This window comes from Xenopus tropicalis, chromosome 10 (assembly GCF_000004195.4).
Source record: "Xenopus tropicalis strain Nigerian chromosome 10, UCB_Xtro_10.0, whole genome shotgun sequence".
Lineage (NCBI taxonomy): Eukaryota > Metazoa > Chordata > Amphibia > Anura > Pipidae > Xenopus > Xenopus tropicalis.
In genome coordinates, this window is record NC_030686.2 from 19509368 (window position 1) to 19536588 (window position 27221).

The window sequence follows — 27221 nt, forward strand, 5'->3', positions numbered from 1 at the left end:
GGACACCCCCTCAGCAGACCTCACCCCGGTACTTCCACTTAGATACCCCTGGATTAGGCAAATCTCCTACACTTAGCACTTTATACCCTGACTCCAGCTATGAGTGCTGGTGGATCTTAATCCATTAAACCTCCTGTCGGGGCCACGCTGCCCAACTAGATAACCTGTCTCCCACTCCTAGAGTGGACTATAACAACTCTCTAACTGTCTAATGCAGGCCTGTGGTGTACCTCTTATCCAAGAGGGGTCCCAGGCTGAAAGACCTGCAGGCACATGGCTGCACAGCCTTATATACTGTGTGCACCCTGTGGCCTAACTATTGAACTGCAGGGAAGCTAACTCCCTGTTAACCCTTATAGTGCCAAACCACCCAAGGTGTCCCACTACTAAAGTGTTACCCTCCCTGGGGTCTATCCTGGGGGCAACCATCCTAGGGGACCCAATTTCTAGGGAACCCTACAGTACCATAGAAGTTTGCTTGTGTTGGGCCAAATTAACTTGCTTGATAGTGTGGCAATTGGAGTGAAAGTAAAAGATGTCACGAGTGTCATTTATAAACAATGGGCAAATTTAATCTTGGTAGTAATGGCGACCAATCAGGTAATTGATTTCAGTGTTGAACCTACAGCTGGCTAATCACTGTTTGTATAGGTTACTGCCCAGGTGCAAATTTATAAAGGAGCCCCTATATAGACACATGGTGGGCATTTATGTGCAGGGTGGATGCAGATGAGCTTGGCAGGCCCGGACTGGCAATCTGTGGATTCTGACAAATGCCCCAGGGGCTGCTGCAAGATGCCATAGACCAGTGCTGTCCAACTTCTGTGGTGCCGAGGGCCAGAATTTCTCTAGCATACATAGTGGAGGGCCGCTAATGGAAGCTGGTTTTGACCACTCTCCTTTTTTAAACCGCATCCACTTCAAACAACACCCATGTTATCACAATGGTGGTAGCGCAGCAAAACCCCAAATGTCATATTAAGACACACCCTTAAGTGCATATGCCTCCTCATCCCCTGTGGATAGCACAGCAACCCCCAGCACATAATTACACACCTTAGGGACCATTTAATAGCTATTTCCAACTGCTAACAAACTCCCAGAACAAACCTGTGCAAGGTTCACCTCCCACAGGCAGCATAGGGCAGGCAGAGTATGGCACACATGCGCCCCACGACCACCCTTTGTGTGGCCCCCCACCTGTCTGGCTGCTTTGATGGCTTACCTTTGTGTAAGCTTTAAATGGTCTCAGTATTGAAGATTAACTGCCCCCTGCATGGTTCACACCTCAGATTCAGGCTATATTTCCCTGTATTGATTAAACATGTAATCCTCTGTACTGTTCACACCTTTTAATCCCTGCATTGTTCACACCTCAGGCTCAGGCTGTAAGCACCCACATTGTTCACTTCTTCACACCTCAGACCACTTAACCCTTTATACACAGTGCATTTATATTTAAAGGGAAGCAAATAGCAGCAGGGGTTTGGTGTATGACAGACAAATACTGCCCGAGACCGCATGCATGTCTGTCAGATGCACGGTACTGCATTTCCTTCGGCTTCCTGTTCCAAGTGGTCTCTGTTGAGTTGCAAAAATGTCTGTGGTTCTGACACCTGTATGTTTCTACTGTTTGCCACAACCTTTGCCTTGAACTTGGACCCTTATTTTACAATTGTAATATGAAATTTAATACAGACAGGGTTGAAAAGCCCAGTTTATGTAAAAAAAAAAAAAAAAAAAAAAGTTTACCAAAAGCAAGTTCATCCCTAAAGATATGGGTTCCTGAGTAAAAGGGGCTGTTTGAACATTAAGTATGATATGGAGCTTGATATTCTGAGACAAAGGGCAATTGGTCTTCACTTTTTATATTCTGTGTTTTTTTCAAATAGCTTTTTGTTGAGCAGCGCTATAGTCTGGATATGTAGCAGGTAACTATTGCTACGGTTCAAATTACCCTAGTAACTAAAGCAGTGGTTTGAATAAGGAACTGGAATATAAATAGGAGAAAGAAAAGTAATAAAAGGTAACAATAAAATTGTAGCCTCACAGAGGCTGCTGGGGTCAGTTACCCCCTATTGAAAGCTGGAGAAAGCCAAAAGAAAAAGGCAAATAATTAAAAACCTATAAGAAATTAAAAATGAAGAACAACTGAAAAGCTAAGAATCACCACTTTATAAAATACTAAAATTTAACCACCCCTTTAATGAAGCATTTAGGAAATGGCATTATGCTTAATCCAACAAGAAGGTTTACCTGCAGCCATGTGGATAAGAACACTTTGGTTTGGTCTCAGGTTTCCAAAGTGGAAGAGAATCATGTAGGCGGTTATGTAGTTGACCAGGAAGGCAGCCCCCTCTTCAAAACTCATCCCATCAGGCATGAGGAAAGTGTGGTTGGTTTGGATAGAAATGAGCTCCTGCCAGAGGCCGAAACGATTCAGAACCATAACTTTGTCACCAACCTGGGGACAGAGGAAAAGTCATTATTTTGGCCTCACAATTGAAAAAAACAAGCAAAACATTTGTGTGAATATTACAAATATTACAATTTTAGCCAATCCCTGTATGGCTTATCATAACACCACCCCATATGTCATGGCCGACTCCAGAAGTTTATAAAACAAACCAAATGTAACCATGTCCAGCCCAATAATCTATATACCAACTCACCAAGTGTGGAATGTGGTCCAGGTGTGCCAGACCCTCAGCCAAGGGTGTGAAAAAACTAAGAGCCTTGCGCGTTTCGTAGCTCATGGTACTTAATCATAGGCTATGATTAAGTACCATGAGGTATGAAACGCGTAAGGCTCTCTGTATCATGTGTTAACTTAATAAAAGTTTTTTGATTTTACTTTTACTTCTCATGAACAATCGCTTTTCATTACCGACAATACCGGAGTGCCTGCCCTCTCTCTACATTTGTGACGTATCCATGATGGCTCCCTTTGGCTGAAGGTCTGGGGCATGAGCACCTGGGCCCTCCTATACTACGGGTGAGATCCTTTTCTATGAGCATATGTACTATCAGAATGTTATTTGTGAAAAAACTAAGTAAGTTAAAAAAAACTATTTTAGCAACATCTTTATTGCCTTACACATTTTGTGCTCCAAGAGAGCTTAATCATAAACTAGAAAAGCCCAGTTTTAATAAGGATGTCTGCTTGGGTTTAGAAATCTGAGACCGGACAAACCACTGTCAGATTCAATGAAATTTCAGCTAATCTCTGCATGGCTTGTCATAACTCCACCCATAAGTCAATGGCCCACTCTAGACATCATCAACTACACCCCTACATAACCCAGCACGCCCCTTGTCTGGGTCATCTCCAGGTAAATAGCAGCAACCCTACAACATATATCAGACCTAACTGTAGTGTTGCCATTTGTGTGCCCCAGCAGGTCCCGGCAGTGTGGTCGTACTGCTACTGTTGTGGCACAGGGTGATGAGGTTTAGGGGAGAATGGTGATATCATGGAGCAGGTTTATGACATGGCCACCAGTGATTTGCTGGGTGACACAATCCTGCCCGATTTTCAAAGCTTTAAAATCCAGACAGGCAGTTTTGAAAACTGATTTGCTGTGGCAGGTCATGAGGCCACACCACTCAACAGCAAACGTGTGCAAAGGTAAAGTAGAGTAGATTGTAAGCTCTTTTGGGCAGGGCCCTCTTTACCTCTTGTATTGGTTATTGGTGCTTTATATGTTACTCTGTATGTCCAATGTATGAAACCCACTTATTGTACAGCGCTGCAGAATATGTTGGCGCTTTATATATAAATAATAATAATTATGTAAAGGAATGGAGCCGGGCTGGGTGCTGATGAAGCTGCATTTGAACATATAGTAAAGCAGCTTATTGTTTATATTCTTTATATCCTCATATACACAGCACTTTAGGCTCTTTTGCATTTTAGTTTTGTGCTGCTCATCAGCAGGCTTGGATCAGCTGCCAGTCACCCTTCTGCAATTTACACACGTAGATACAAATCTTACTTCAATATAGTCAGATACAGGTATACAAGAGTGTGTATAACAGACTTCCTCCATACTGTACCAGTGACACATCAATCGCAGCAATATTACAGACTTCTGCACAAGCAACTGTGTGTACAGGCACACAGGCTCCTGTACGTTGGATTTACAGACACCACTCTATGTCTCTCAGTCAGAGCTCTCCTGAAGACCAACTAGCCAGGCTTTCAGGCTTTTTGATTAGTCAGCCAAGTCTAATCAGGCCCACCTGGTCAGTCAGTAGCATTTACTCTGCTACAGCCAAGTCCATGTACTCTAAGGCTGATGTCAGACGAGGCATAGGGCGGATATTTTCAGCAAGCGGAAAAACGCTTGCCGAAAATTCCACCCTTCGCCTCCTACTTGCACCTGCACCCGAATGAATGGAATAAGATCGGGCGCAGGCACATGTAGCAGAAATACACATAAAAAGTACACATTCTACCGAATCGGAAATGGGTAACCATGTCTTTAACTTCTAAGTACCAGGAATGCTTTTCTGAATTTGGCAGTTTCCATTAAAAAAAAAAAAAAAAAAATATGAAAGTTCTAAATAATTTCCTCAAAGCTTTCACTTTCAAGCATCATATCTCCCACATAACATTAGGTACCAAGAAAAAACATCCTAAATATGAAAGCCAAGGTTCCACTGAACAGTTTGATGCCCGATGTATCTGGCATTTAGAGGTCCCAAAAAGGAAGTTAGTGTATACATATTTCATGGCATATAAATCAGGAGGTGTATTTTTTCGTAGTAGAAATAAATGTGGTAAAAGTGGGAAGTTGACCCCTCAGAAAATACATATTCTGCCAAATGTAAAATGGGTAAATATGTCTTTGTATGGCAAAGCACCAAACAGCAAAGCTAAATGTTGCAACTTTTATGTAATTTCTGAAAATTGTCTCAAAGCTTGCATTTTACCCTATTTTATATCCTACATTTTGTAACATATCAACATAAAACATTCTAAATAGGACTGCCAGGGGCCTACTGAACAGTTTGATGCCCAATATGCATAGATTTACCAAACTATGTGGCCTACAGGGGCACCCAAATGAAAAGAGTGCATATGAATTTTCACATCTGACACTCTAAATGCTGCAATTTAAGCTCACAGTATGTGTATTATGCGCCATAAGACCCCCTAAAAGTACAGAGACCCTAGAAAGTACACATTCTGATGAAACAAAAATGGGTAAATACATCTTTCTACTGCAAACTACAAACCTATGCTAAACATAAAGGGTATTTATGAAATTTCTCAAAAGCTTGCGTTTTAACGCAATATATACCCCACATTTTGTAACACATCAACATAAAGCATTCTTAATATGAACATCAGGGGTCTACTGAACAGTTTGATGCCCAATATGATAGATTTACCAAACTATGTGGTATACAGAGGCACCCAAATTGATATATAGCAGACAATTTCCATTGGCAAAGACAAGTAACGAAGAACAATGAAATGCAATACAATTGCTAAAATCCCCAGTCAGAATCAGTTTGAGTATTTTGGCTTGGGCAAATTAGTTTTACAGACAAAATCAAGAGAACAATACCTAAGCATAACTGAACAAGCAATAAAATGGCTAAAAATGCAATAAAATGAATGCAAATACTTGTACCTTTACTGCACACTTTTATTCTATTTAATATTTGTATTTTTTTTTGTCTATGTAAAGTTGGGAGGAACACGGGTCAAAAAAAATTTCATTACAGTAATGATGCTTCATTGTTATTTGTATATGACAATAAACTTGAAATGCACCAAAATCACAGAAAATGTAATAAAAGCACAGAAATAACATACAAAAGGTATTGCGCAGTACGATTAGAGAATACACTATCCACAATGGCAATAAAACATTTTTTTCAGGCAAAAAATTTTAAAAAACCGATGCGATGAAAAAAACTAAAAACAAAATTGTGTAAATGTGTGTGTAAAACGTGTGGTGTGCGTGTGCATGTGTGTGCAAGTAAGCGCGAGTGCTGTGAATGTGTGAACCCCCCCCTTCATTTGTATGCATGTGCATGTTATTATTTTCTGATAAATAACCAATAAATAAAGTAATGTAAGGGGGCTCTGGCACACGGGGAGACTAGTCGCCCACGACAAATCTCCCTTGGCACGGGCGACTAATCTCCACGAAATGCCATCCCATCGGCGAGAATGTAAACGCGTATGCGTTTGTAAATTATTGTAATGAGGCAGTAGAGGGCATCAACTTTACTTATGAAACTGACAGGGAGAAGAGCTCGTTTTTGGATGTGGTGTTTTATCTAAATAGATAAGTATAAGAGGATTTCGGACTCACCAGAAAATCCTTTTCTAGTTGGTCCGAACTGTCAGTGCAGACGTTAGGAGTTTGTCTTGAATCACCTCTGGAGGCAGGACAGAGAATTGAAACTTGGTGACTCCTGGTCCCTCCTACTGTGTATATAGCTCGTCTCCACCCTCTCTCCTCAGTTCTGTTAGTAAGCTCAGTTGATAGAGACAGTACAGGTAGAAGGAAGGCCAAGAGACAGAAGATAGAAAGATAGCGAGAAAGAGGTCCGTTGCCAAAACTAAATCAGCCTGGGTGGGACTTGCACGTCTGCACTGACAGTTCGGGCCTACGAGAAAAGGATTTTCCGGTGAGTCCAAAATCCCCTTTTCTCTAGCGGCCCTCCTGTCAGTGCAGACGTTAGTGGGCATCCCAAAGCTGTCCCTTAGTTGGGTGGGTAAAAAACTTAATGCGAGGTATAGTGTACTTGGTCACAATACCACAGCAGCCTGTAAAACTTTTCGGCCAAACACAGCCGACTGGGATGCAAAAACATTCAGTTTGTAAAACTTAACAAAAAGTATTGGGTGAGACCCAAGTAGCTGCTTCGCATATTTGCTCTGCAGTTGCCATGTTCTGCAGTGCCCATGATGTGCTTTGTGCCAGTGTAGAATGGGCTTTGACCTTAAATGGCCTGGATGTGTGTTTTTGGTCATATGCTGTAGTAATGGTGTCAACTAGCCAACGTGCTATAGTCCTTTTGGACACCGCTCTCCCTTTGTAAGCCGTGGAATAGGAGACCAGGAGACTATCGGAACTTCTATAATCTGATGATCTCTTCAAATAAATGCGAATAGCGCGGACCACATCCAATTTATTGAATAGTTTTTTTTTTCTTTTTCATTCGTTGGACTTAGGCAGAAGGAGGGTAGTATTATATCCTGGTTCATGTCATGTTCCTGGTGCGGTTCTAAGGACCACTTTATCGTGATGGAGGGTTAGCCATAGTTCCTTGCAGGGCAATTTGCTGTGGGTGCCCCCTTGTTTGTGGACATATGTGACCACTGTCGCATTGTTGGACTGTACTCGGACCGCTTGGGCTTGTAGGATCGTTGACCAGTTCTCCAATGCGAATGCAATTGCTTGTAGCTCAAACACATTGATGGGTAGGAAGCTCTTTCCTCTGGACTAGGTCCCTTGGAGTGTGAGGTTTTGATATACTGTCCCCCATCCCTGGAGGCTGGCGTCCGTGGTCACCACTTCTTAGGTAGTGCCTGCCCAACTCTTCCCTTGTTGAAGGTTGTCCTCTGTCCACCACCAGTGGAGTGGTCTGGTTGTCTGTGAAATGGGAATTATCCGTCGCAGATCTTTATGGTTCCTGTTCCAGTATTGTAGGAAGTTGTCTCTTAATGCTCTAAAATGAAATCTGGCAAAGGGTATGGCTTTCAATGTTGATACCATGAGGTCCAGGAAGTGCAAGCAGTCCTCTGCCGAGATTCTCCCCTTGGTACAGAATGTCGATACTAATGTGTTAATCTTGTCTTGGGGTAAATATACCCTCTGCATGTCTTTAACTGCAGCGTCTTCGGCTGGTAAGGCTGTTTGTCTTAAAAGTTGGGCAATAGCTGAATCCCACTTTTTTCGGTGCTCTTAAGGTACGGAATACGTTTTGAAAAATCTTTGTGTGGGCGCAATACGACGCTCCGGTTGAGTCTATTCCACCTCAATCGCTTGGGTGAGAGAGTTTAAAACTGGAAATGCTAGTTTAGATTTCTAAAGAAGATGTTAAAATAACAGCTGCTTTACGCTTCTTCTTATCCCGGGTTCTGTCACGACCCCTCTGGCCGAGAATTGGTTAAACAGTGTTCATAATCAAGTGTAAAAATTCCCCAAACTGAGCTGGCATCTGGGTAGATGTCTGGGCCGGTGGATCTAGCTCCCAGGGCATGGTTCCAAGGGCCTCTGCTATCGGTGGTTGGTTACTAGCTGCAGCTGGTGGTGGAGTTGGTGAATTGGTAGGGGGGATGTTTTGTATTGAAGCCGGTTCCTGTGAAGGCCGAGTCTGTGGTACTTGTGGTGAGAGCATGGGAGTCTCGGCTATGGCTGTTGTTTCTGAAACAGGCCTGCAGTCAGAGCAGTAATACCTTTTAGATTTCCTTAGGGAATGGTTACATACTTTGCACCTTTGTTTCTTTGCTGATTATACTACCGCTCTGTAAGTGTAAGTGAATCAACCTTTTCCATTTGTAATTTATGTTATTTGTGTAACAGAAAACTGTGTACTCACAATGTAGCAATTAATATGGCGTCTGCAGCAGTGATGCAGGGGGGAAAATTGAAAAGAAAGAATGGAAAACTGTCCTTCACCTCCGAGGCAGAACAAAGAACTAAGTAGAGAGGGTGGAGACAAGCTATACACAGTAGAAGGGACCAGGAGTCACCAAGTTTCAATTCTCTGTCCTGCCTCCAGAGGTGATTCAAGACAAAACCCCTAACATCTGCACTGACAGAGCTTCTAGAGAAATTGGATTTACCATCTAAAGTCTGTGGAACAGTATGGTGGTCTTAATAGGGAATGGGAAGTCTCCTCTTACGGTTAAGTGGTGAATAAAGGAGTTAGTAGAGCTAAAAGCTACATAATAAATGCAAACTACTTTTGTGTTAATATGCAATGAATCAATGGGGAAGAACTTACCTGTATATACGTAAGAACTAGAGATTAAGGGATAAAAAAATATATATAAAAAATAAAAGAAATCAAAAAACAGGGTAGGAATAAAGAGAAATATGTTTACAGATATCTACCTTTTGGTTAACAAAGATTATGGCTAATCTTGATATGATATATATCATGTATGTGGTTATATGTTGTTTTTATCATTTTTAAATTTTTTTTGTACGTATAGGGTTAATACACAATCTGGGTGGGGGTAGATGTGTGTATTTAAATGAACGTTTGTTGGGAGGCACCCTAGCTTCTTCTGATGAAGTGGCGATAAGCTTGTTATATAGGACTCTGTGATGCTTTTAATGGAAACAATAAAAGTGATTTTTTTTTTTTTTTAAATGAAGAGGTGATCCCAGTGCTCTGTCTATATTTTTGTTTTTCTCTGTACTGAATCTGGAATGCGGATTGGTGATTAAGTGCTTGTTATGAGGAAACTGAAAAAAAATAAAATTAATATAAATGTTACTTGTTGCAAAATGTGCTGTAGTGCAGAGTTAAGTTTCTTTTGTTACTTGTTCTTTAAGAGACCCACCATCACCCTGACTCTTAGCCTTGGGTTCCCAGATGTGGCTAAATTGCAGCTCTCATGCATTCTTTAACACCGAGTCAAAAGAATGGAAAATGGAATGCAATATATAGTGGTGGGACAACAGAAAAACAATGTAAAATTGAGGAAACTAAAAATCAGGGTATGTAAAAATATAGTAATGCCTTTTATTATATTATTCCGGTACTCAAAGATGACTTCTTATATTCTCATATTTTGCTACAAGGGCTAGGTTATTTATCATAATACACAAATATCAGTGAGCCGTGTGACAAATTATATCACTAAGCACCGATTATTATAACTGAAGAATAGAATTTACAGAATATTCAAGGCTTGAGTATTAGAAGGATATAAAGGATAATAATGGAGTCATTATGTCCCTTTGTACCAAATCAGACATACAATGTAGTGTAACGTCAACCTATCTACTTGGGAAGTCAGAATTAAATATCTGTACTCTTCTGGTTTCCAGACAGGCAAGACCCTGCTAATTTGGGTCAACAGGTACACACTTAGAAGCCCAAGCCCTTCCAGTACACTAAGCAGTACTTTAATATGTGAAATTCAGTAGTGTTCAGGAATAAGATTAATAATTAATAAGATATGCTGCTGTCATACTGGATTTTCAGTTGGGCCCAAACACCCTGCAAAGAAGGAAAGGGGTTAAGTTCTGCACACTGTATCTAAGGAAGTCAGCACAATGGCATGAGCTTTGGCCAGGAAACAGCAGCCAGAGATCATCTGCAGGCACTTGCTTCTAAAGCTTTCTTAACCCCACTGTGACTTCTCTATGCACTTTCCTGGCCACTGGTGGTGATAATGGAAACAAAACTCCATTCTCTTTATACACATAATGGTATGGTTATTCCTTCTCATGCACAATAATGATTGGTCATCTAAAATTAAATACAGTGCTAGTTATTTCTGTCCTGTACATTTGAAGGTAGCCGGCATACTCATTTATACAACATTTATTCCGAATTGTGCTAATATGATCATCATTAACCCAAGCACCAGCGGAGTAGACTTAAGGAAGTACAAAGCCTTCTGATATAATCAAGAACAGGCTGCAAAAGCAGAGAAGGAGAGTAAAGCTTTGTTGACTGAGTTACAGTAATTTGGCAACTGTTTCATAAGCAAAGTGCACAGAAGGTAACATATTTTGGGAAGCTTACGGAGAGCTAACTGCAATATTTAACCATTTCTGTGCTGGCTATGCAGGTTAAATGCTCATGGCATATTGCCTGTAAACACACAGTTGGCATTTGCATTGTTAGGACTAGGAAATATAAATTGTGCAGTGCTGGCACTCATTTCCCCAAATGTCAGCACCAGTAGAATTTACAGTTCGCACTGCAAGTACAGAATCTATAATTACATTGATTGTGTGGGGTATGGACTTCCTTCCTTACTCTTAAATCAGCAGCTTTGCCTTGCTTTATGACTGAGAGTAAAGCTGGCCATACACGTGGCGATCTCACGATGTTTCGTACGACCGTCGGTCGCACGAAACATCGTCAGATCCGCCACACACCATTCAGGGCTGAATCGGCAGGTAAGGAGGTAGAAACAATAGGATTTCTACCTCCTTCTGCCGATTCAGCTCTGAAGGGAGAATTTTGGTCAGGCGCCTTCTATGGCGCCCGATCAAAATTTTCTAACTTGGCCGATCGGCGAGCCGACCGATTTCAGCAGCTTCCTGCGATATCGGTCGGCTCGCTGACATGCCATACACGCACCGATTATCGTACGAAACGAGGTTTCGTACGATAATATCGGTGCGTGTATGGCCACCTTAAAGCTCTCTTCCTTAACAGGTTTTCAGATCTCAGTGCTCTGATACAGAGAAAAAAATATGTAATGGGAAAAAAAACTGCACAAGTTTGGTCATGATATTTATTTTCCCCCTTGAATGCAAAAAAGAATAAATCTCCCTCCCCAGCTTATGGCACACATGGATATATTGGCCATCAGAATAATCCGCAAGCTATGACCCTCTAGGATATCTATCCTAGATGGACATAGGATATTGAGAACCGTTAGAGAGTAAAAGGCATGAAAAAAGCCTATTATAAGCTGTCCCATACATTTTGGAGACACAAGGACTGATAGAAAGGCAGGTAGATGGCTCAAAATATTAGAATATGTTCTTGCTGTTGGTGGTACAAAGTGTTAGGAAGTGCTGGGCAATTTGTTACAAATATGGTGTTGGTCCTTGAGTATACCCCTTCTTTTGAGTTGGTAGTGGTAGAAATATAACTTCCAGGATACCACTAAGTCTATATAGACCTAATCAACATGGTTGTGTTCCAAGGGTATACACATGGTAGGAATAAACGTAAATGTTAAATTCCTACAGGTGTTTCAGAGATTTAAAAGTACAGGTATAAGACCTGTTATCCAGAATTCTCGGGACCTGTGGTTTTCCAGATAAGGGATCTTTCTGTAGTTTGGATCTTCAGACCTTACATCTGCTAAAAAACATTTAAACATTGAATAAACCCAATAGGATTGTTTTGCATACAATAAGAATGAATTATATCTTATTTGGGATCAAGTACAAGGTACAGTGTTATAATAACGGAGAAAAAGGAAATAATTTCCAGAAAAAATTGCTTAGAATGGAGTCTATGGGAGACGACCATTCCATAATTCGGAACTTTCTGGATAATGGGTTTCCGGATAAGGGATCCTATACCTTTACATGGTTTAACTTATGATATAAAACATTTCTTTAATTGCAATACCAGGGGTAAAATATATCTAGAAATCCATGGGCATAGGGTTCAATACACAGGGAAAACTACATGTACCATAATATAGCAAAAGATGCCAATAGTTTAATTTCTTGATTTCTTAATTTAGCTATATTCAGTGGTGCATGTAGTTAAATTAGAGGGGCTTGGATAAGTTCTTTGCCCCAGGGGAAAAGGTAGCCTGGGGCTACGATACACAAAGCATATGATCGGCCCTGTTTTTACTGGGAATTAAGATAGCTATGTTTTTATTTCAAATTTTTCCTGTTCCTTTGATGCACCCAGCCTTTTCCCCCACACTTTCTTTTTAATTACAAAAACATATGGGGATGCAATACTAAGGCACATTTCACTTTTCCTGAAGATTCTTTCTACCAAAAAAGCTAAAAGATAAAATTCAGTGTAGAGTGTTACACTAAAATATATGCATGCACACAGAGAAAGAAATTGTCCACAAAAAGACATTATTTAAGTCAAGAGAAAATGTGTTTTATTACCCAAAATACAAAATGGCAGTCGGAAACTATTTCAGGGGCTCAATATGCCCCTTTATCTTCAGCTCTTCAGACTCCAAGAAATAAAGAACTGATAGCAAATGCAAGGGATTAGAATCTCTACTTTTAAGACACTTCCGGTATGAACTTGGCTGGTTGAGATCATTTTTAGAAGCTGCAGTCAGCGTGAGCTTTTTTTCCCCCCGTTTAGTGCAGAAAAAGAAAAAAAAAAAAGAAGAGGAAAAACTACTGCCAAATAAAAATTTGTGCTAGAACGTCAGATTTCATATGATAGCCAAAACATATCACAAGGGATCCTTGTGATGCTATCTGTTGCAATCAGAAGGAGCCTACCAACTGTGATGAGCACTCAGAATGACTTGTGTTGGGGATGTTTGTTTGCTAGGGTACATAGCAGAGCAAGACAATCTTTATTGGGCACAGAAAACGATCAAGTGTTTTGCCTACTAGCTTTTGCCTACAGCCGGACTCAGGGCACCCTGTCCTCAAGTCCAGCCTTGCTGCCGATTGGTTCCTATCATACAGTGCAGTGTGCAGAGTGCTGCCAGCCTCCCTGCACAGCCTGGACAAGAAGGCAGCAAGTAGAGGAACAGATGGGTGGGACTGGTAGGGCTTTTGGAGAAATGTTCAATAAATCAGCCCATAACACCGTTTTAAAGCACATTCCTTCTATATTTGGATGAGTACAATTCACAATATTGTTTTTCACACAATTTGCCCCCTTAACAAAATTGGGGCAGTACAGGTATGGGACGGTTATGCAGAATGCTCGGGACCTGGGGTTTTCTGAATAGGGGGTTTTCTGGATCTTTCCATAATTCAGATCTCCTTACCTTACGTCTACTAAAAAAATAATTTAAATATTAAATAAGCCCACTAGGATAGTTTTTCCTTCAATAGGTATTAACTGCTTGTTAGTTTTAAATCACATACATGGTACTGTTATTATTAAAGATAAAAGGGAAAACAATACTAAAAATTTGAATTATTTGATTAAAATAGAGTTTACAGCAGGTGGCCTTCCTGTAATTTGGAGCTTTCTGGATAACAGGTTTTTAGATAACCAATCCTATACCTGTATGCAGCGAAAGATATCGACAGAGAAGGCCTGCTAAAAATAGTAGGAAATGCCATGCTGAAAAGACCTCTAGAAATAAATGAAGAGCACATGTAGACACATTCGCAGAGCTACCGTATATACTCGAGTATAAGTCGAGTTTTCCAGCACTCAAAATGTGCTTAGAAAGGAATCCTCGGCTTATACTCACGTCAAGTAAACTTATATTTATGTAACAGGCACGTCGGGCCGCCGCCACCCCCACCCGGGCAGCGCCCAAGCACTCTCAATCCTACCAACTAGTACCGCCGCAGGCACGTAGCGCCGCACGTAGCACCCCCCCCCCCCCCCGTGCGTGTGACGTGCCTGTGTCGGTACTAGTTGGTAGGATTGAGAGTGAGAGTGCTCGGGCGACGCACGGGGGGGGGGTTGGCTGGCTGGCGGCGCAACGTGCCTGCAGCAGTACTAGTTGGTAGGATTGAGAGTGCTCGGGCCATGCACGGGGGGGGGGGGGGGGCGTGTTGGCGGCACGACGTCCCCTTTACATAAATATAGGTTTAGTGGAGTCATGAAAAAGACAAAGCTTGGCATACATGCCCTGTACCTCACAATTTGGCTTTTCACGCAGAAGCAACATTTTTCATACATATTAGTGTCCTTAATAAATGTCAGTTTCTCTCATTGCAAAAGAGTAACAGAGAGTTTAATGTTCCCTTTAAGCTCTTCTGCATGCACTTTCAACCGACGTGCGCGGTTGCTGAAAACCTTGCGAAACCTCGTTTTTAGTAAAACAGAATCACAGCACAAAGGAAGAGAAAGATTTATTTATAAATCAACAGCTGCAATTTTTGTAAGTTGGATCTTACAAAACGGTGTTAGAATTTACAGAACTTATTTACAGTGAGGTTGCTGAAAAGCCTTGTGGTACACTGAGCATTTTGACCTTTGAGGGCATGTAGTAAGATATGAGGTAAGCAGAAGTTTTGCTTTTCGATGTGTACAAAGAAAGTAACATAGTAACATAGTAACATAGTAAGTTGGGTTGAAAAAAGACATACGTCCATCAAGTTCAACCATAATGCCTATATATAACCTGCCTAACTGCTAGTTGATCCAGAGGAAGGCAAAAACCCCATCTGAAGCCTCTCTAATTTGCCACAGAGGGGAAAAAATTCCTTCCTGACTCCAAGATGGCAATCGGACCAGTCCCTGGATCAACTAGTACTAAGAGCTATCTCCCATAACCCTGTATTCCCTCACTTGCTAAGAATCCATCCAGCCCCTTCTTAAAGTTATATAATGTATCAGCCAGCACGACTGATTCGGGGAGGGAATTCCAGAACCTCACAGCTCTCACTGTAAAAAATCCTTTCCGAATGTTTAAATGGAACCTCCCTTCTTCTAAACGGAGTGGGTGCCCTCGTGTCCGTTGGAAGGACCTACTGGTAAATAAAACATTAGAAAGGTTATTATATGATCCCTTTATATATATTTATACATAGTTATCATGTCACCTCTTAAGCGCCTCTTCTCCAGTGTAAACAGACCCAACTTGGCCAGTCTTTCTTCATAACTGAAACTTTCCATACCCTTTACCAGCTTAGTTGCCCTTCTCTGGACCCTCTCTAACTCAGTAATGTCTCGTTTGAGCACTGGAGACCAAAACTGAACAGCATATTCTAGATGGGGCCTTACCAGCGCTCTGTAAAGGGGAAGAATAACCCCCTCCTCCCGTGAATCTATACCCCTTTTAATACAGCTCAAAACCTTGTTTGCCCTTGCAGCTGCTGCTTGGCATTGCTTGCTACAGCCTAGTTTATTATCTACAAGGACTCCAAGGTCCTTCTCCATTATGGATTTGCCTAGTGCAGTCCCATTAAGGGTATACGGGGCTTGCATGTTTTTACATCCCAGGTGCATGACCTTACATTTATCCACATTAAATCTCATCTGCCACTTAGCTGCCCAGATTGCCAGTTGGTCAAGATCCTGCTGCAGGGATGTCACATCCTGGATAGAATTGACTGGTCTGCAGAGTTTTGTGTCATCTGCAAACACTGATACATTACTCATAATACCCTCCCCTAAGTCATTTATGAACAAATTTAACAAAAGTGGACCCAGTACAGAACCTTGAGGGACCCCACTGAGGACCTTATTCCAAGTAGAGAATGTACCATTAACAACCACCCTCTGTACCCGATCCTGTAGCCAGTTTTCTATCCATGTGCAAACGACTTCACTAAGACCAATAGACCTTAGCTTAGAAAGCAGTCGGTTGTGGGGAACGGTATCAAATGCTTTGGCAAAATCCAAATAGATGATATCTACTGCATCCCCACTGTCCAGCTTCTTACTTACCTCATCATAAAAAGCAATTAAATTGGTCTGACATGACCTGTCCTTCATAAAGCCATGCTGATTACTGCTCATAATGGCATTCTCCACTACATAATTTTGAATGTGATCCCTTAACAAGCCTTCAAATAACTTGCCCACCACGGATGTCAAACTTACAGGCCTATAATTGCCAGGCTGAGATCTTACTCCCTTTTTAAATATGGGAATGACATTCGCCTTCTTCCAATCCCTAGGTACCATACCTGATAAAAGAGAGTCTGAGAATATCAGAAACAAGGGCCACTGCAATTCTGCCCCTAGCTCTCTCAGTACCCAAGGGTGTATTCCATCTGGCCCAGGTGCCTTGTTTACATTTATCGTGTGTAACCCTTTAAGCACCATATCCTGTGCCAACCACTGTGTAGTTGGAGCTGAGGCAACAGTGCAGCTATTGGGTGGGACTTGTCCCACTGGCTCCTCTACTGTATACACAGAAGAAAAGAACTGGTTAAGCACATCTGCCTTTTCTGTATCCGCTGTAACCATATTGTTATTATAACTCAATGGGGCCACACCCTCAACCTGCATCTTTTTACTATTAATATACTTAAAAAACTTTTTGGGGTTAGTCTTGGCCTCGGCCGCGATGCGCTCCTCATTTTCTATCTTTGCCTTCCGGATTGCTGTTTTACAACACTTGTTATAGTGTTTATAATCATTAAACGCAGCTACTGTCCCCTCTGACTTATATTTCTTAAAAGCTTTCCTTTTTTTCCCTATTAACTTCTTTACCTCAGAGTTAAGCCACATAGGGTGATTCTTAACACTTCTACTTTTTCTTATTAATGGAATAAATTGAGAACAGTAATGATTTAATATCATTTTAAATGACAACCATTTCTGCTCTGTATTTTTATCAGAAAACATAATGCCCCAATCTATGCCCTGAAGCGCTGCCCTTAAGGAGCTAAAATTTGCCTTCCTAAAATTCATTGTCTTTGTTGCCCCCGTGTAAATTTGTTTCCTGCACCAAACATTAAATGAAATAACATTATGGTCACTATTACCCAGGGGTTCAACCACTTGCACATTTGCTATACGTTCTGGGTCATTAGAGATCACTAGATCTAGTATAGCATGGTTCCTGGTTGGCTCCTCAACAACTTGTGACATAAAGTTGTCATGCAGCAAGTTTATAAACTTGTTCCCATTTACTGTCCTGGCAGTACTATTGCCCCAGTCAATATCAGGGTAATTAAAATCCCCCATTATTATCACTTGCCCCAAACTAGCAGCCTTTTCTATTTGCAACAGGAGCTGGGCCTCCTCCTCTTCGCTTACATTAGGGGGTCTATAGCATACCCCTACAATTAGTTTGGTAGATTCCTTACTATCTGTGAGAAGCTCAACCCATAAGGATTCAGCTCCCTCTGTTAACCCCATCACTTCCTCCCTAATATTTGCTTTTAATTCCTGCTTAATGAGCAGACACACTCCTCCTCCTTTTCTATTGCCCCTGTCCCTCCGAAACAATGTATACCCCCCAATATTAACTGCCCAGTCATGAGACTCATTCAACCAAGTTTCAGCAACTCCAATCACATCATATTTCCGCTCCAACGCCAGTACCTCCAGCTCTCCCATTTTACAAGTCAGACTCCTTGCATTGGTAAACATACATTTAATACTGGTTCCGGCGTGAGAATGACGTGTAAACAACTTATGGGCCTCCCTGCCATTATCAGTATCCCGAAGCAAGTCTCCTCCCCCATTTTCCCTTACTATGCCCACTACCTCATCTATCCTGTCTACCACAGAATTTCCCTCTGCACCCTCCCCCCCCCACTCCTAGTTTAAAATCTCCTCCAACCCTCTAGCCATCTTTTCCCCCAAAGCAGCTGCCCCATCATCATTGAGGTGCAGCCCATCCCTGGCAAAGAGCCTGTAGCCGACTGAGAAATCAGCCCAGTTCTGGAGAAACCCAAAGCCCTCCTCCCTACACCAATCTCTCAGCCACGCATTAATCTCCCTAAGCTCCCGCTGCCTTCTTAATGTTGCTCGTGGCACAGGTAATATCTCTGAGAAAATTACCTTGGAAGTCCTCGCCCTCAACTTCGCACCTAGCTTTTTAAAATCGTTCTTGAGGACTTCCCCCCCTCCTCTAACTTTGTCATTGGTACCTATGTGTACCAAGACCGCCGGGTCTTCCCCAGCCCCTCCCAACAATCTGTCGCCACCAATTCATAGTGGAGTCATGTAAATGCACAAATAAGAAGTGTAAGATGCCCGTTTCTTTGTGTATGGTTCTGTATAATTTAAACATGTAAATATCTTTGTTTCTATCTTTGAGAGCTTTAATACACTGTAGAACTCTCAGTATCATTCCTGTTACTTACACACTTTTTGCGAGTGTCCTTTTATTAAATAATTTGATTATTGAAACTTGGCAGTAGCGGCTGCATTTCCCACCCTAGGCTTATACTTGAGTTAATAAGTTTTTCCAGTTTTCTTAGGTAAAATTAGGTGCCTCGGCTTATATTCAGATTGGCTTATACTCGAGTATATACGGTACTTGGATTTACAAACATCAGGTTATTTTAAGAATTTTTTTTTTTTTTAAAATTTTAAGAATCCTAAGGGCTCTGGAGTTTTCTAAATACATAACCTTGCATTATCATCATTGAACCCTGTTTTCCCATTCAAATCTCTCTGCAGAGAGAAAAAAAAACTGCATGGAACCTATTTTGCTCAATTAAGTATCATCAGCAAAAAGGCATAATACTCACAGTGCAAAATTGACATTTAAATATAAAGTAAAAGGCAATGGTCAAAAGACAGACCTCTGAAGTACACTTAACAATTGTTCAAACTAGAACATCAGCACTCTTTGAAAAAAAACTCACACCTTTCAGCCAGATCACTATCCAAGCAAGTATGTTCCACGTGATATTCATTAATACAATCAGTAACCTTCTGTTTGGTACTGTATGAAATGCTTTAGCAAAATCAAAGTATATTACATCCCCCACCACCCCATCGGCTTAGTTTCATGTTCATCTTCTCACACAAAGCAACTAAATCTGGCAGAAAAAACCATGCTGACACAAAAGATGGCCATACACCGGGCAATTCTTGCTGCCGATATCAGTCCCTTCGACAGATTCGGCAGCTTATCGGCCCGTGTATGGGCACGAACGGCGGGCCTGCCAGACATCTGGCCTGAAATCAGGCAGATATCGATCAGGCAGGTTAAAACATTGTTGATGCGGTCCCCGAACTGACTGCACCTACAGGGCCAAACAACCGAATTAATCCTTTATTTGCCCGATATCGCCAAGCGAGCGGATCTTAGCATGTATGGCCAGGGAGCTGTGAAGTTGAAGACTTCTCTCTTTGAAGCACCTCTACTGCCAGGTTATATTTTTTCAACAAAAAGAAAAAGTGTTTAATTTGTTTTTAGGCTTTAGCTTGATGTATTTGCCTTCCTTTGCATTGGCAACTGATGGACACGTTTTCTTTTCAGACTCATCTATTAAATAACAATATGCAGCTTTGATAATAAGATAACTTAACTCCTTTAAGGGCACTTCAGCAACAAATCTCCCTGTTCGCGGGCGACTAATCTCCCCGAAATGCCATCCCCCACCCCCAAGGCAACTTCCGCGATTTCAGGGAAATCGCAGCGCCGCGTATGCCATTTCGGGGAGATTAGTTGCCCGTGAACAGGGAGATTTGTCGCAGGCGACTAATCTCCCCGTGTGCCAGAGCCCTAAAAGGGCAGGTGATTTAAAGGACATGTAAACCCCCCACACAAAAATGTAATCAGTGAACAGCCTCTTTGAAATCTTTCAATACCTGCCACACTGGTTGTCCAGAGGTTAATAGTAAGGCAGCAACATCTCCTTAATCACTTAGTTTTCCTTCTCCTCCTGTAAACCCGCTTGCCCCCCCTCCCTCAGGAATTTGCTTTGGCTGTTGGCTTGTGGGCATGCTCAGTTGTTCTAAACTCAGATTACTAAACACGCCCTTCAGTCTAGCAGCCAGTAAAGAGATGGCATTGCTGGTTCCCATAGAAACTCAGCTCTAGCTGTCTGATTCAATTGTTTTCTCCCAACCAACTCCCCTGCGTTCAGCTCAAACAAAGCAGAACTTTTATCAAAAACAGTTCTGTCTGAGTCTGTATTCTTGATGAAATGTATGCTGAATAAGCGTCTTTGTGTATGCTGTTTGCAGATTTAAATGTGATTATGTATCAGAGGAAAAATGGCCACCAGGTGAAAGCTGCTATTTGCTTTAGGAAAATGTGATGGGTGCTAGCAAGTGGAGGGGATATATGTAGTATAAATAATGCCATTTGGATGGGGGAGACATGCCCAACTGATATACATTGTAGGCAAATGTAGGCTTTACATGTCCTTTAATTCCAGTATTCAATGTAACAGTTTAAACCCAAGATTTACAAACCAGCTAGTCTGACATCTGTAGCTGAGCCACATCAATCACTGCTTTTTTGAACATTAGAGAGCTACAAATCTTTGTCCCTTTGAATTATATGGTGAATTCCTGGCATAATGGGATCTTATTTTGTGGGAATCTGAACACTGGTAGTAGCAATTCCAAACTTCACCAGCTAAAGAAGTGTGTAATCTGTGCATCCTCAGATTGGACCTGGGCCCTAAGTGTATGTTAACACCAAAATAGTGGTACTTGCAGTGGTGCTGGTGCATGTATTAAGGCACAAGTCCAACATCACAAAATAAATTAAGGCACGGGTATTCAACCCCTTATCCGGAAACCCATTATCCAGAAAGTTCAGAATTACGGAAAGGCCATCTCCCATAGACTCCATTGTAATCAAATAATTCACATTTTTCTCTGTAATAATAAAACAGAACCTTGTACTATTGGGTTTAATTACTGTTTATATAATTTTTTTAGTAAGCTTAAAGTAGGAGATCCAAATTACGGAAAGACCCCTTATCCGGAAAACCCCAGGTCCAGAGTATTCTGGATAATGGGTCCCTTACCTGTACTGCAAAGCTGAATTCGCCCCTTTTCCTGCAAACTTCTTACAAGACCATGTAAGTTTTAGGGGGCGATAGGTTGAAAGGCAGTTTCCATTTAATGCCCTAACCTACTATTTAGCTTTAAATTAGGTGTATAAGCATCCATGTGAAGTCCTGGTAATATGGTATTTCATCTTGCTTAATGGGGAGGGGGGAGGATTTTCACAGGCACGGTTGCACCAATCAAACCAGATCACATACCTTTTTTACCATTGCATTATACAGTTATAAAGAAAAAAAAAATTCTTCATTTTTTTTGCTGCTTCAATAGAAAATTTCCCATAAACCTTGCACTATCCCATAATTCCACTGGGTGACACACCCACTGCTCATTTGTAGGGTGGCCATATTTTTGTATATGCAGCTGAAACATGGAAAGTGGGTGGGCTGTGACATAAATGGGTGGAACAGTGTAGTAAAGTGGCATGACAGTGTCACAAAGGGGTTGGGGTGATGATACACAGGATGTGCCTTATGTGGACTGGCCAAGGGCACAATTGAGTGTTATTACAGCTTGCTAGTCATTTGGACTTGCCACCTAGGGGATACAGCAGACCCCACAGTCCAATACTCCCTGTCTTCCCAATCCTCCTAGTAATGCCACTGGGCGGGCTGTTTTGGTGCTGTATTTTCTGACTACTAAAAACACATGGCAAATCAAGCATAGATAGCTTTTCTGCCATTGAGGAAACACCCGAATCACCCATGTTATGTCCTACTTAAAAATGCCTGTAATAACAGTGATGGGACTTCCAATAGGGCTACACTGACCCCATAGGGATCTCAACAGGGAACAGCATGGGCAGGTGAGACACCAGTATAAATGGCTATGATTACAAACAAAAATGCAACCCCATCCCCATGTAGCCATTATACAGACACTGAAATCAGTATTCTATTAAGCACAGATACCATGCATACCTACTTCCCCACCCATGATTACTTATGCACATAACTATTGGATTATAGGCAGGGATATATACATATTGTAGGTAGGGATATACAGGGATTATAGGCAGGGATATATACATATTGTAGGTAGGGATATACAGGGATTGTAGGCAGGGATATATAGATATTGTAGGTAGGGATAATACAGGGATTATAGACAGGGATATATAGATATTGTAGGTAGGGTATACAGGGATTATAGGCAGGGATATATAGATATTGTAGGTAGGGATATACAGGGATTGTAGGCAGGGATATATAGATATTGTAGGTAGGGATATACAGGGATTATAGGCAGGGATATATAGATATTGTAGGTAGGGATATACAGGGATTGTAGGCAGGGATATATAGATATTGTAGGTAGGGATATACAGGGATTATAGGCAGGGATATATAGATATTGTAGGTAGGGATATACAGGGATTGTAGGCAGGGATATATACACATTGTAGGTAGGGATATACAGGGATTGTAGGCAGGGATATATACACATTGTAGGTAGGGATATACAGGGATTGTAGGCAGGGATATATACATATTGTAGGTAGGGATATACAGGGATTGTAGGCAGGGATATATACATATTGTAGGTAGGGATATACAGGGATTGTAGGCAGGGATATATACATATTGTAGGTAGGGATATACAGGGATTATAGGCAGGGATATAGAGATATTGTAGGTAGGGATATACAGGGATTGTAGGCAGGGATATATAGATATTGTAGGTAGGGATATACAGGGATTATAGGCAGGGGCATATAGATATTGTAGGTAGGGATATACAGGGATTGTAGAAGCCAAGGCAAAGCGGAGGCTACAGTATAAGGGACAGGAGTGCCGGACAGGCTTGGCAACAGCCACTTACTGGGATGTGAGGAAAAGGCCTAGCGAGTGAGGCGCAACAGGGATAGGGGTGTGGCGCTCAGACAAAGCCCATCCGTTTTTCCAGTCCCTCAGCTTCTACTGTTAGCAGTGAATCCGCTACTCTGACAGAGCGGCCGCGCCATCATTAGAATGCACGGGGTGGGGGATTCTACCTTAGTATTTCTTTCCGAACCGAAACGATGAGCTTCTTTCAAGCGGCCAATTAGTAAAAGTAGAAGTGCAAAAGCCCATAACTCCCCATCTACACCCCCTCCCCCGTGATTCCAAAGGGCTACTCTCCGAAAAGCTCCGGGGATCATCGAAAGAGTGAGATTAAAGAGAAGATAGGAGCTATCCCTGAAGCCCATAGCAACCCGGGTTACAGTGCAAGGGAGCAGCAGGCACGGAGTGGAACAGGTGTGTGTTCCTTACTGCATGGCAGATACAGGGGTGGGACCCTTGCTACATGGCAGATACAGGGGTGGGACCCTTGCTACATGGCAGATACAGGTGTGTGTTCCTTACTGCATGGCGGATACAGGTGTGGGGCCCTTGCTACATGGCAGATACAGGGGTGGGGCCCTTACTGCATGGCAGATACAGGGGTGGGGCCCTTGCTGCATGGCAGATACAGGGGTGTGTTCCTTACTGCATGGCAGATACAGGGGTGTGTTCCTTACTGCATGGCAGATACAGGGGTGTGTTCCTTGCTGCATGGCAGATACAGGTGTGTGGCCCTTGCTACATGGTAGATACAGGGGTGGGACCCTTACTGCATGGCAGATACAGGGGTGGGACCCTTACTGCATGGCAGATACAGGGGTGTGTTCCTTACTGCATGGCAGATACAGGTGTGAGGCCCTTGCTACATGGCAGATACAGGTGTGGGGCCCTTGCTACATGGCAGATACAGGTGTGGGGCCCTTGCTACATGGCAGATACAGGGGTGGGACCCTTACTGCATGGCAGATACAGGTGTGGGGCCCTTGCTACATGGCAGATACAGGGGTGTGTTCCTTACTGCATGGCAGATACAGGTGTGGGGCCCTTGCTACATGGCAGATACAGGGGTGGGACCCTTGCTACATGAAGCCCATAGCAGCCCAGGTTCCAGTGCAAGGGAGCAGCAGCCACAGAGTGGAACAGGTGTGTGACCCTTGTTACATGGCAGATACAGGGGTGGGACCCTTGCTGCATGGCAGATACAGGGGTGGGACCCTTGCTACATGGCAGATACAGGTGTGCGACCCTTGCTGCATGGCAGATACAGGTGTGCGACCCTTGCTGCATGAGCAGAGACTGTATATATAGCTGGCGGTACAGAGGCATATAAGGTGCAACCAACTCCTAAGGGAGCTGCCTACTCACCTGCCTGTCAGTCACCCCCTCTCCCAGCTCCTCCACGATGCCCGCGCACTCCATGCCCAGAGAGACGGGCAGGGACGGCAGCCGATCGTACACTCCCTGTCTGGCCATCAAGTCGGCAAAGTTCAGCCCACAGGCTTTGACCCGGACCAGCACCTCGCCGGCTTTAGGGGTAGGCGAGCCCTTCTTGGTGTGCAGCTTAACTTTATCATAGCCCCCATGGGCAGAGAGGACCAAGGACTTGTAGGTTTTCTCGGGCTGAGCCGCCGCCGCCTCTTCCTCCTGTGCTGGTGCTGCTGCCTCCGCCGCTGTATCTGGCTGCTGCTCCTGGGGCTGAGGCTCCTCGGGTTTACTTTCCTCAGCCTGCTTGACATCCTCACAAGGCGGCTGCTGCTCAGGCTGGGTAGGGGCATTGGCTTGTGCAGACATGGTTGGTCTGTTGCTGGCTAGTGAGTGTCTATCTCGCTGTTTGAGGAGCGATACAATGGGAGAGTGGGAGGAAGAGCGGCTGCCCGTCAGCTGAGGATTGGGAGGAAGGGGCCGTTGCAGCTGACGGGCCTTTATCCCGCCTAGTTAAAGAGACAGCGCCGAGGTGGGGGCACACACACGCCTAGTTCATCCCCAGGGGGAACCATCACCCACACTCACTAACACATGCAGGCACCTAGTGCTGGCGGCTAATGGCGCCCTAGGCAGTACCTGGGGCGCACCTTACTGCTACCCACTGGCATGGTACATCTGTCTGCTGTGGTGCTGGTGCTGCTATGTGCTGACAGTCAGTGTCAGACTGGCCCTCAGGGAAATCAGGAGAATTCCTGGTGGGCCCCATGTCAGTGGCCCTCCTGCTTCTACCTATTTGGCCTAATTCATGGTCATTACTTATTTTTCTATGGGAACAAAGCAACTAAATATTTAGAAGAATATAGTATATTTAGAAGAATATAGTATGTAAAGATAAAAAAAGAAACTAGGAAAATATAGACTGAGGAAGAAGTGGATGAAAAATAGTTTGGAGAGTGGGCTCATGTTCTAAGGTTTTCTGGTGGGCCACTGGCCTCCTAGTCCGACACTGCTGACACTTTTGTGTTTGGTGGTGCTCCAATACCCAGTCCCCAAAGTAATAGGGTTGTCATTTACCTGTATTTTGTTTTTAACTAACTATATTTTGGGGGTGAAAACCCAATGGCTATTTTCCCTGCCACCTGACCAACCCTCTCTATGGAAGCCCCATCCCAGGTCCCAACTCACCAAGTTTCCTAGACCTGCCCATCATCCATTTAGCCACCTGAAGTTTTTCCCGTTTGCAACCCTAGGATTATGTCACTTATGGTTTTATAATGGCCAGCAGGTATAAGGTCTTGGATGACGTAATGGGTCAGAGAGGATAAAAATTAGGTCCAGATGTGGATCTATCTTAGGGTCTCTATTAGGGTTCTACACAGCCAAGAGTGGGCCAGATAGGATGCGAAAATACAGGTTTTAGAGAGAAAAGTTAGGAGGAAAAATCCTTCCTGACTCCAAGATGGCAATCAGACCAGTCCCTGGATCAACTTGTACTAAGAGCTATCTCCCATACCATAACCCTGTATTTCCTCAAATGCTAAAAAGCCATCCAACCCCTTTTAGAAGCCATCTAATGTATCAGCCAGTACAACTGAATCACTGAGTAGCAGAGGTCTATGGTCCCAGCACTCCCTACACAGCACATAACTAGCATAAATGTTTGCTTCTTGGAGTCTGGTGGTATACAGACGGTAAACAGGCTAATAGGACCAGCGTTTAAGTTCTATACCTGCAGATAAGACGCAATTATGAAGACTACATATGCGCTTAACTAAGATAGGCCAGTCCATGATGGAGAAGGACCTAGGAGTGGCTAATAAATGTAGCTGTAGCATACTGCTATTAAGTGGCAGCAAGTGCCAGTAACATAATGTCCTGTCTAAAAAGGGGTAACAATACATGGGAGGGAAATTCTTGCCTTTTGTAAAGCACCAGTATGGCCCCAGTTAGAATATATACAAGTCAATTTTGGTTTCAGTATTCATAGAAGAGTGACTAAGTTGATAAAGGCTATGAAGGATCTCAGTTTATGAGGAAAGGCTGGCCAAGTTGACTTGTTTATGCTAGAGAAGAGGGATGATAACTATAAATATATACAGGGACCATATAATAAAACTTTCACCATTCTAACTATTATATTTTGTTAAGAAATAAAGAAGGTTTCACACAGATATGCAGGGCCAGAACTAAGGGTGGACAAAAGAGGCTCGTGCCTAGGGCACAACGGTGGGAGGCTCTATGCACATACCTCTTTCGCTTACCGCTAGTCCAGGGCCCTTATTCCTCCACTGCCCACAGGTCCCCTTCATTGCTTGCATTACCTTACCCATCCCTGTCTTCTCCACTGCTGCTGAGCACATTGTTCTTAAATGCATGTGGTGCGTGCTCAGGTGTTTGCGCAGGGGAGGTTGGGCCAGCCAAATGGGTTGCCTAGGGAGCCCGGGTGGCTTGGCATGGCATTGCAGATATATCCCGTGTGCACCTCCCTCCTAGAGCTGGTAAGGGGATAGGAACACTAAAGCACTTTGAAGAATGACTTTAAAATCTTTTTATAAATAAGAATTATTTAGATTTCAAGGCATTGATCTGTTCAGTCACATATCATGGTTTTGATAAAAAAGACCTGAGCCAAACACACTGGGGATTATTTATCAACAGTGGCCAAATTTGCCCATGGGC

General features: G+C 42.8%; 1 protein-coding gene across 1 annotated transcript in view; it reads right to left on the bottom strand.

Moving 5' to 3' along the window:
* The window catches only part of vat1 (vesicle amine transport 1), a 42834-nt gene extending 17809 nt beyond the window's left edge, over positions 1 to 25025 (bottom strand). The window contains exons 1-2 of the mRNA XM_002932511.5: positions 24483 to 25025; positions 2257 to 2464 (exon numbers count right to left, since the gene is read on the bottom strand). Of these exons, the coding sequence (XP_002932557.1) occupies positions 2257 to 2464; positions 24483 to 24908 (634 nt within the window). The 5' untranslated portion in view covers positions 24909 to 25025. The remainder of the gene's footprint in view (positions 1 to 2256; positions 2465 to 24482) is intronic.
* Positions 25026 to 27221: the final 2196 nt, after the last annotated feature.